We start from the raw sequence: 11,214 nt of genomic DNA on the forward strand, positions 1-11,214 counted from the left end.
ATGTAGAATGCCTTTGAGATTAGAAAATTTCCTCTTAAAGGGTCATGCTTGCACTACCTTTGGTAAATTGGTCACTCAACTGGCACACTACATTGTCCGTTTGCCCATAGGTATGATGGTGGTGTTCCACAAGAGCTCTTAACCATATGGATAATGAAGCTGCTTATAAAGTGTATGGTGATTGTAAGGCCCTATCCCTATCACAAGAACATCTGAAAGGTACGATGGTAAAGTTGTTTGAATTGTGCACGCCAGAATCCTATTGCCAATACCACAAACTTATTACATGCACGTGTATGTCTCTTGAGATACTTTCTTGAGCAACTTTAATGGTAATCGATCGGAGCAGGCGCAAATCGAAGCTCCTTCCCTTCAGCGCAGATGTCCTGGTAGCCCCCAAAATGAAAATGGAGTGAGTGCTCAAGATTACAATGAGATGTAAGGCAAATGAACAAAGAACGGAGGAGACTTCTTACCGCAGCGAAGTGATTGACATCTCGATGATGCGCCTCATCCGCACGAATAGCCAACACTACGTCCCTGATCTTAGCATCATGAGGTAGTCTCCAATAGTCAATGGCGATGGGAGGAGCAGGATCGTTGGGCAGCTCCTTATTATCAATGGCTTGGAGAAATTCGGTATAGGACTGCACCGCTTCTTCTTCCAAATAACCGGCAAATCGATGGGCAAGACGAGGAGATAGAGCATATAAGATGAAGTAACAATTAAAGAAGCCGCCCTGGACGGCAAGAACGAGAGCCCTCTCGAATGCGTTGGGCTTGAGCACCTCTATCCAGGTCATGAGGTGCATCCTTTCGTTCTCAGCTTCGCCAAGAAGCGTTCGAATCCATCCCCCGCTGTGTTGGAACTTCCTGAGGGATTTGCAATGCAATAGCATACCGCCCACCATGCCCGGAACGGCAGCCACCGTCTCTAGGAGCAAAGCGTGACTGACATGACGGTTCTGCAAGGCAATCAGAAATTGTGAAGTGAGTAGGACTGCTGCAGAAAACACCGAATGAGAGGCTTAGACGAGGCATGGAAGAAGGGCATTCCGGGCCGATCACTCACCTCATCGCTGCTGACCAGGATCGAGCTGGTGCTTGGCGTTATCCATAAGCACCTCTCCTGGCTCGCAGAGAAGGGCGGAGAGCCCGTGTTGGATGCCTCTCACATCCATACCAGCAGGAAACGAATTTGCGAGCGGCCAAACAGTCGCTCGCATCGTGAGCCCTGCTCATAATGCCCACATCCCTTGCCATCGACAACGGGAGGCAGAGTAGGAGCAACAAAAGCTACTACATACAGATTCTTACCCCAAAGCACGAAAACCATCAATATACCTTGAAGATGAGATCCCGAGGGATCCTCAGAGAGGCAACGGTGTGCTGTGCAAGCTTGTCCACCCACTGCTCGGCTTTGTAATGCTTAGTGACATCGATGGACAGATCCGGATGGTAAGAATCTGCAGGCTGGAAGCAAAGAAACAAATGAGATCCTGAGAATGGACGAATAAAAAAAGAAAAGGGTGTGGAAAGGAAGGGAACAGGTACCGTGAAGCAATGCCAAGGCCAAGGGGAGCCATCATCGAGGGTGGTATTGTTGGGAACGATAGCCCAATTGGAGCTGCTATGCTGAGGGAGGGGAGGTTGAGGGGCAAAAGAGCTGAGTTTACAAGATGGTGCAAGAGCATCAAGGGGAAGGGAGCCTCTTTGAAGCAGGGCACGGGAGAGCAAAGCTGCTGTTGGACGCAGACGGCTCATCATCTTTACCAACAAGGAGAACTTGAGTGATGTTTTAGGACCCAAAATGTAAAGAGTCAAAGAAAGTGGCTTTGGAGTGAGCACAAAGAATGAATAGTCAAGGGTGGCTTACTAGGAGGACTCAAGGCAAATGATCAAATTGGGGTGCCTAGCCTTAGTTTCACTCCTTTATATACATACATAGAGACACGTGTCCCGTGCTTGAATAGAGAAGCTTCCCTTGCACGTGTCTCGTGCTAGAAGCCTCCCTTGTTGGCTTCCTCTTGTTGGAAGCTTCCCTTGCTCCTTCCTCTTCTTGTGGGTTCCTTCCCTCCCTCCTTCCTCTCTTCTCTCTATAAAGTCATCTTGTTCAAATAGGACTCTATATTCCTCTCATTAGGATAAGACTTAGTAAAAAGTCTATGTCATATCAAGGACCTTGTTGACTATTTATATCATATTGGGATAAGCGTTAATGTGATAAGATTGGATCGTATGCAAGAAAACATTGACATTTCTATCATTAGTACTTCACATCGCTTAGTTTTAACTTAAAGGATTTTGTAAGTAAATCTACTAATACGAAGGATTATTGAACTATCAAAAGGTTGATATGCCTTATCTATATTGTCCTAAAAGCCAACTCTAATATAATGCAACCCAAAGACAAGCCCCTCGAGATATTGCTCCGAAAAAAGAGAAAATGTGTTAACTACTTGGGAGAAGGATTTTAAATTTATGTAATCACTAAAACTATGTAAGTCTCATAGTAGATTGCTATGTATCTAGCAACATGAATAAGATTGCACAGGTGCAGCATGTGAGCCTTTCCTCTTAGTATAGTTGAAAGCAAGCTCTTTTGGAAGCAAACGAGAAACTAAACGATTTTTTAATGGGTTTCAAAACAATTTTTAAAAGGGCTTTGGGCTATTAAAAGGCAATTCTATAGGATGATCTCCACAAGAGTGCACAAGTGCGTGTGAACATTGGCTCTTAGTATAGTTGAAAGCAAGCAATTTGGATGCAAAAGAGAAAGCAAACAATTTTTTAAAGGGTTTCAAATGATTTTTAAAGGGTGTTGGGCTATTAAAAGTTTATAGGATGATCTCCATAAATTAAATTTGAAACACATAACTTCATTAAATTTTTTTAAAAGTACATGTGAGAATTCACAAAGGAGTTTCAATGCTCCACTATAGCACTACCTCTAAGGAGGCAGTGCTAATAAATGCTCCCATTAAAGGTTAAGTATTCACATTTTGTAAATATTGTATTTACATGAGTTTTAAATCCTTGATTAGGAGAAGAGTAGAGGGGAAGGCTACATAGGTTAGCAACTTAATAGGTGAGATCCATTGTCAGACAACTCAAAACAAATGTAATATTCTTATCGATTAAATGAGGGTGAAAGAGGTTTAAAAATACTCATGTACATGCAATTATATGCACGAGGATTTTGGGTGTCTTGGCACAACTCAAGATTTAGCTCAATTGGGGTAGATCCCACGCAAGAAATCAATCGAAAATGTGCCTGTCTTTAGAATAATTGGATTGATGCAATGAAAGAAGAGAGATTTAAAATAAGTCACTTAGCATGGAAATTAGGTGAGAGCCATTATGAGCCTATTCCACATAAAACTAATACCATTATAAATTAGATGATGGTGGCATAAAAAAAGCTTGGTGTATATACAAGTTATGATAAAGAGGAGAAATATTATAGGAAATGTTTTTTTACAAACGCATGTAGAGAGGGCCTCTAGATTGGTTCACCACTGTAATGCATTTCCCTTCAAGAAAGTGGCTACCTTTCTGCTTTTGGAAGACTTTGTGAAGTTTCCACCTCCATAGGCTGCATCAAATTGTTGGATGAATGTTAAAGCCTTCAACCTATCCTGAGCACCATTAAATGCTCAAATTTCACTGATGCCCCACCTTCTTTGAAGTGTTTAGGCTTCCCCTTGGGTGTCAAATTATCATATACATTGGTGGATGTAAAAATGGAGGCTGCACAAAGTTCCCCTCATTTAGAGCACCTTTAGCACTACTCACCACATAGTTTACCATTTGCTCCTGCTCAGAAGCCAGACACCTGATTGGCCACTTTTAGTATTTCTTTATTCTATAGAAAAAATTACAACAAGGCTAAATGCCCTTGCACCTATCCAAACATAACCCCTTAGATACATAAGGTTTGCACACATCTTGGAGGTGTTACTAGCTACCCGTCTTAGCCACACAGCTCTCACAGGCTGTCACTAGTGCCAAACCTTTGCTGCCCTCCTCGAGATATTCTAGCTGATAGAGAAAAGAAGGCATCTCTCTCTCTCTCTCTCTCTCTCTGTCTCTTTCTCTCTCTCTCCCTCTCTCTCTCTCTCTCTCTCTCTCTCTTTGCCGCACTCCCTCAACATAGCACTTTAACAATATTCAACTTGTTATTCATACATGTGATTACTCAGATTATGGAAGGATACTCAATATGAGAAACAACTCGATGCCTTCTCTTCTATATTATTGGCCTCAACCCTATGGGGTTTGTTGGCTATTACAAAGACAAATGAAAATGACTTGACTAGGGACCCTAGAGAGCAAGCTCTGATATTCTAAACTAGACGACAAAATCTGTGAGAACAAAAGGAAAGAGCTCATCAACTGTACTGAGCTATACAGAAGGAGCCACCGCTCGTGTTTACTAACACATCGTGAGAATTGCCAAGGGTTGCCATGCAACGAAGTCTCCAGATCCACACCATAGATGTGCTAGTAGACGTATGCCAAATGTATTCTACCAGTGACATGCACTTACCAACGTGCATGGTCCAATCACAACTTCTTTAAAGCAAACATACCAAGTATGTGCACCTAAGTCTTCCATGATGTGTCACACACATCTAACATGCCCTCTGTTAAGGGCAAAAGCAGCAACAGCAAAGAGGAACTAGGGGGGGAGTCCTTAGATCATTAGTCCTTAGATCATTAGTCCTTAGATCATTATCATTAATACGTTGTATCTAGTTTATAGTGAGATATGAAAAGACGGAAGTTCTAGGACTAGGCGGAGAACTGAAGAGGCACGGCAACCGTCACGGCAACCGTGAAGGAGTTATGTGTGCCGGTTAGATAAAAGAGAAGAGAGCGATCGTTCAGGGGGCTCATTGATGAGGATCGGAGCAAGGATCAGTGCTATGTATCAGAGAGTACGGTGTTGTACTGCTCGGAGAAATGTAATATAGAGATTCTATTGCATCTACCTTATTGTTTTATCATGAATGATTCTGTCGATCACTGTTCTACTCTATGAATTTTCATACGCAGTTCTGAAGTACGATTACGCATGTAAATCTGTCGCAGTAGTGCGTTTCGAGTTAGTCTTCAGAGTAGAGAGGGCTAACACTTTGGCGACCACGGAAGATTTCCATGTTTGTCGCGGTGGATACCCCGGAGAGGTTGGATGCTCCCCATCTGTAATACTCTGATTCCTCGGTGCGTGGACTAGCGCATGAATGACGCTGGGAGTGCGCCAGGGGGAACATCGCGCTCTCCGGAACGGCCTCGGCAGCCTGCAACTCCAGTATCGGCACGTACAACCCGCGAGGAACGGCATGACAGATATGTGGCTCAACGTGATCTTCTCTTCGGCTTCTTCACGGATAGTGAGAGTAGTAGCCGCTCTGACACACCTCCGCTGATCCCAGGAGAGGAAGGTCCAGTCGTTTCCGGTGTTCAGGAGGAAGGCGAATCCTCCGGACGCAGTAGCCCGTTCGATTTAACAAGTACTCCTCCGGAAGACGAAGCGTCACCGTTGCGGAATTCCCCACCACCGAGTCCCAGGAGACGGAGGGGTGGTGTGCCTGCAGGAAGCGGAGCCCCAGGTCCGTCACCAGATCCCGGTAGGGGAGGTGGAGGCGGTGGAGGCGGAGGCGGGGGTGGAGTTCCGGCGGTAAGTAGCGCGGCTATTCCACCACTGGTACCCAGGATGACGGTGAAGTACCCCAAGTTTTCGGGACGGGATAAGGAGGATGCGGATGCACATATACTGTCATTTGAGATGGCATGGATGGTGAATACGGCTCCACCAGTGCAGGCGACAGATCTTATGAAGATGGCGACTTTCATCCCGACACTGCAGAAGCAGGCGGCAGTATGGATCGCGCAATATGGAGCTACCCATTTCGCCACGTTTGATCTACTGCGGGATGCCTTTTTGCTCCGGTTTCGGGAGGACAAGACCCGTGTTCATGTCCTGGCCAAACTGGGGAAACTGGAACAGAAGAACCAAGAAGTGGAGGCGTATGCGGCCAGGTTTCGGTCGTTGATCCGCCGCCTCGATGCAGCAACTACCCCGGCAGTCCCCATCCAAAATGCTTACTTCATGGAGGGGCTGAATAAAGGATTGAAAAGGTCCCTGGCATCGTTGGATCTGGAAGCTCTTTCATTAGAAGAAGTCGTCCAAGCAGCGGTGAGGGCGGAACAAGTTCTGTTTACTTCCAAGGGAAGGAAAGGAAAAGTGAAGTATGAGGAGGCTGAGGGAGACTCCGATACCGATACTGAGGAGGAGTCGGATCAGTCGGATGAGGAGGAGGACAAACGTTCCATGAGGCGGAAGGCTGGAAAAGCGGCAGGGAAGTTATTTCCGGAAGGATCTGCTGCCGGAGCCAAAAGCCGGGATAGTGGAATAGGGTCCTCTTCAAAAGTTCGCAAGGATACTTGGTGTAATCGGTGCCGGAATGCAGGACACTTAGCAGAGGAATGCGGTTTGAATGAGCGGTGGTGTGCGATTTGCCAAACAGCGACGCATACCACGGAGATCTGCCGCTATAACGCACGAATAGCCCCGACACCAGCGGTGGCGGCGGTAGTTGCGACACCAGCCGCAGCACCAGCCGCGGTACCAGCCGCACCGGCGAAAAGACCTTGGCGGCCGAGAACGGCTGGAACAGGTGCAGATGAACCAGCAGGGGAACGGACGTTCCTATGTTTTTATTGCAATCAACCCGGACATCGAAAGGTAGATTGCGAATTATTCAAGCGCCACAAGGCGGAAAAGGAAGCAATCCGGGGATCCGGAGAAGGCAAGTCCGCACCAGCACAGTGAATGCGGTTCTGATTATCGAATGCGATGATGCCAGTCAGCAACAGGATAGCAAGGAGCCTAGTCCGAAGTCCGAAGAAGTACCGGAAGTACCGGCGGGTGTCCCTGTTGAAGGCAAAGTGGGAGGAAGTGCGAGCGGAGATGTGCTCGTGGTCACACGATCCCAGGAAAAGGTGCGGGAATACAAGGCCCAGCAAGAGAAGGGGAGACCTACGGCGTTGGACTGGCAGGCACAACAAAAGGTGCGGTCGACGGTCGGTGAATGGGTCCAGAAAACCCCAACGGTGTTACCTAGGCCGAGCGCGGAAAAGGCAGTCTCGGTGACGGAGAATGGTGCGAAGGTGGCAAGGCGCCTGCAAGGAGAGCAGCCAGAAGCGACTTGTCTACCTACCAGTCAGAAGGACAGCCTGATGACCGGCGAGGAGGGTGTTGAACCATATGATTTATGGCAGGATTTGCGGAAACAGCAAATACACATGACAATGGAGCAATTGTTAGCATTGGTACCCAATTTCCGGAGTTCTCTCATCAAACAATTGACGGAACCAGTCAGGGCGATGGAGTCGGAGATGGAAGCGGTAACAATGGAAGTGTCGTCAGACGGATCTGCAAAGCCTGAAGCGGAAGTACAGCCTCCTGTTTTTGACGAAGCGGTCCCGGTAATTTTCGTAACACTGGAGAACAGCCGTGTGGGAGGGGTGTTGCTGGACGGAGGGTCTGGGGTCAACATCCTGTCTGAACAAATGTGCTGGTGCCATTGGGTATCACAAAATGGGAATCAGCACCCTTCGCGGTTCGGATGGCAGACCAACGGAGAGTGCAACCGTTAGGATTGCTCCGTGGATTGAAAATGGAGGTTTGCGGCGTGAAGTTCGAAATCGCTGCGGTGATTCTCCGGATGGAGGATATTAGCGGGTCATACCCGTTATTGCTCGGAAGACCGTGGTTGCGGCAGGCCCGTGTGAAACAAGACTGGCAATCAGACCGCATCACCATTCGGAAAGGAAAAAAGAAGCTAAAGCTCTCGGTACATACCAAACAAGGGCTGAGGACAGCATTCCGACCGACGATGGCGGAAGGTATCCATATGATGGACGGAATGGGGGTCGAAGAGGAGGATGACTACTTCGGTAGGAATACGGAGCTGGTAAGCTTGTTCGAGGTCGATGTGGTTGCCGTTTTAAAGCAATATCAGCATCAGATTCCCTCGGCTACGCAGGAGTCATCCAGTTCCACGAAAGAACCAGTCGAAGGGAGTCTACCGGAAGGCACAGGAGACATGCCGGACAAAGCGGGAGTGGCGGAGGCGGAAAGAGTTTTCGAGCAGGAACTCCGTCGCTCGCGGAGGGTCAAAGAAGACGAGCTGCTGGATCTTAACCTCGGGACGGAGGAGGAGCCAAAGAACGTCCGTGTCAGTGCGAAGCTCGATAAAGGATTTCGGGGAAAATTGGAGACATTGCTGAAATCCTTCAAAGACGTGTTCGCCTGGGACTACACAGATTTGCTCGGCATCGATCCCAAATTCTATCAGCACAGGATCAATCTGCAGAAGGATGCGATACCGGTTCGGCAACAACGGTATAGAATGAACCCGAACTATGCCCAGAGGGTGAAGGAGGAGCTGGACAGGCTGCTAAAGGTCGGGTTTATCTATCCGGTTGACCGTGCAACGTGGCTTTCGCCAATAGTGATTGTTCCGAAAAAGAATTTGAAGTTGCGGGTCTGTGTTGACTACAGAAAGCTTAACGCGGCGACAATCACGGATCCGTTTCCCTTGCCGTTTAATGATACTATGCTGGATACAGTAGCAGGTCACGAGATGTATTCTTTTCTGGATGGCTTCAGTGGGTATAACCAGGTGCGGATGGCACCAGAAGATCGAGAGAAAACAGCCTTCATCACGGAGTGGGGAGCATTTGTTTTCCTGGTGATGGCATTTGGGCTAAAGAATGCTCCGGCAACATTTCAACGCATGGTCCAAGAAATATTTGATGATTATTTACTAATCTTTATGCAGGTATTTCTGGACGATTTCAGTGTTTTTGGGAGTCGCGAGCAGCACCTTGAGCATCTGAAGAAATGCTTAACCCGGTGTAGGGAGGCACGGTTGTGTCTGAACCCTATGAAATGTGCATTCGCCGTGGGCAGCGGTATGCTGCTGGGTTGCATTGTCTTGGCGGAAGGCATTGCGGTAGATCCGGCGAAGGTCGAAGCGATTCGGCAGGCAAAGGTTCCTGGCAACGGTAAGCAGCTCGGGAGATTCCTAGGGCAGGTTAAATGGCACAGCCGAATGCTGCGGTATCTGGTGGATGTGGCGACACCACTGTATGACCAACTCAACAAAGTACCGGTAGTCTGGTCTCCTGCTTGTGACTTAGCTTTTCGACGGCTCAAACTGATGTTGGCGACAGCACCGGTGGTTCAGCCGCCAGATTGGACGAAGATGTTTCATGTCTTCGTGGATGCCTCGGACGTGGCTATTGGTAGTGTCCTCATGTAGGAAGCGACAAGCAAGTGGTTCCGACCGGTGTATTATGCAAGTCGCAGGTTGTCAAAAGCCGAACGGAATTACTCTACGACGGAGCGGGAAGCATTGGGGATGATTTATTCCGTAACAAAGTTTTGTCACTACCTGTTGGGGAATCGGTTCACGTTTCATGTGGATCATTCCGCCTTGTTGTATTTGGTACACAAGCCCGAGCTCACTGGAAAGTTGGCCCGGTGGATGCTGCTTTTACAGGAGTTCGACTTCACGGTGGTCCATCGACCAGGAAGTACACATGCCGTAGCGGATTACCTTTCGCGGTTGGAATCTGGCGAAGACCCGATGGGTGTGGAAGACGATTTTCCGGATGCCCAGCTGTTCGAACTGGAGGCGGTGGTACCGGCAGCTCCAAAGACGTGGTACGACGACATGTTTCACTTTGTCGACACGGGCCAGATGCGCGACGGAATGTCGCGAGACCAGCGGAAACGGCTCGCGCTCAAGAGCAGAGACTTCCGGATCATTGCTGACCAATTGTATAAGCAGGGGCTAGATGGTGTGTTGCGACGGTGTGTGTACCCACATGAGCAGGAGGTCATCCTGGAAGAGGCTCACCAAGGAATCAGCGGTGGACACTTCGCAGGAGAAGTAACCGGACGGAAGGTACTCCAAGGAGGTCTGTGGTGGCCAACATTAATGGGGGATGCGCATAGGTTCGTCAAAAGATGCGATGTGTGCCAGAGGTTGGGCCAGCCATCAGGTCGGGACCGGATGCCGCATAATCCCATACTGGCCCTCGAACCGTTCATGAAGTGGGGGCTGGACTTTGTAGGTCCGTTTTCGCCGCCGGCGCGGAGGACAGGTAACCGGTATATCCTGGTGGCGACGGATTACTGTACCAAATGGGTGGAGGCCAGAGCACTGAAGGATAATTCGGCAAAGGCTGTGGCCAGATTCCTTTATGAAGCCATTATGACCCGGTACGGATGTCCGGTTGAGCTCGTCACGGATCAAGGTGGGCATTTCCTTAATGCGGTGTTACGGGAACTGGTTACCCGGCACCTAATCATTCATAAGAAGTCCACAGTGTATTACCCTCAGGCAAACGGACAGGCGGAGTCCTCGAATAAGGTGTTGCTAGTCATTCTGAAAAAGCTGGTCAATGAAAATCGGACAGATTGGGATGAAAAACTTTACTCCGCATTATGGGCGTTCCGGACTTCCTATAAGGTTGCGACGGGGTTCACGCCATTCAAGTTGGTTTACGGAGTTGAAGCAGTGGTCCCCATGGAATTCCTAGTACCGAGTCTGCGGATTGCAGCGGCAGAGAAATTGGGTTGGGATGAGTCCGTAGACCGGAGGATTGAATAGCTGGATCGGCTGGGTGAGGAGCGGTTCAACAGTGCGTATCTTGCACAGGTAGTCCAGGACAGACGGAAGGTCTGGGTGGACCGTCATTCAAAGAAGAAGACCTTCAAACGGAGAGATGCCGTGATATTGTTTAACACTCGGATGGGTCCGCATCCGGGTAAGCTGAAGTTACGGTGGGGAGGTCCGTATTGGGTGCTGGAGCGTTATGGTGACGGCACGTTCCGATTAGGAACATTACAGGGGGAGCTGTTGCAGAAGCCGGTAAATGGATTTCGTCTCCGACCATATACAGGGCCCATGCCACCTTACCCATTTCCGGAGATACCACCTGTGAAGATCATTTCCAATGCATTTGTAGCCATTTCGGTGGAGAAACCGATGATGGGGGCTATTAGTACGCACGTGTGGTATCACTCACTTTATTCCGAGAAACGGTGGGAGCAAAGCTTCGGGTTGCGGAGCGAGGACGTCGCCATGCAATCTACTGAATCTTCGAAGTGGGGCTTTTATCAGGATGATGGGA

At 48.6% G+C, this 11,214-nt stretch overlaps 1 protein-coding gene across 1 annotated transcript; it reads right to left on the bottom strand.

Annotated features, from left to right (window-relative positions):
• Positions 1-213: 213 nt before the first annotated feature.
• LOC147884035 (ubiquinol oxidase 3, mitochondrial-like) lies at positions 214-1,897 on the bottom strand. Its single transcript, XM_087398303.1, has 4 exons — positions 1,555-1,897; positions 1,345-1,473; positions 477-965; positions 214-386 (listed from the first exon to the last, which is right to left on the bottom strand). The coding sequence occupies exons 1-4, from the start codon at positions 1,765-1,767 to the stop codon at positions 327-329; spliced, it is 891 nt and encodes a 296-aa protein (XP_087254429.1). The 5' UTR covers positions 1,768-1,897; the 3' UTR covers positions 214-326.
• Between the last annotated feature and the right edge of the window lie 9,317 nt (positions 1,898-11,214).

Source organism: Dipteris shenzhenensis, chromosome 27, assembly GCF_047967505.1.
Source record: "Dipteris shenzhenensis isolate YYH24624 ecotype China chromosome 27, Dip_SZ_1.0, whole genome shotgun sequence".
NCBI lineage: Eukaryota > Viridiplantae > Streptophyta > Polypodiopsida > Gleicheniales > Dipteridaceae > Dipteris > Dipteris shenzhenensis.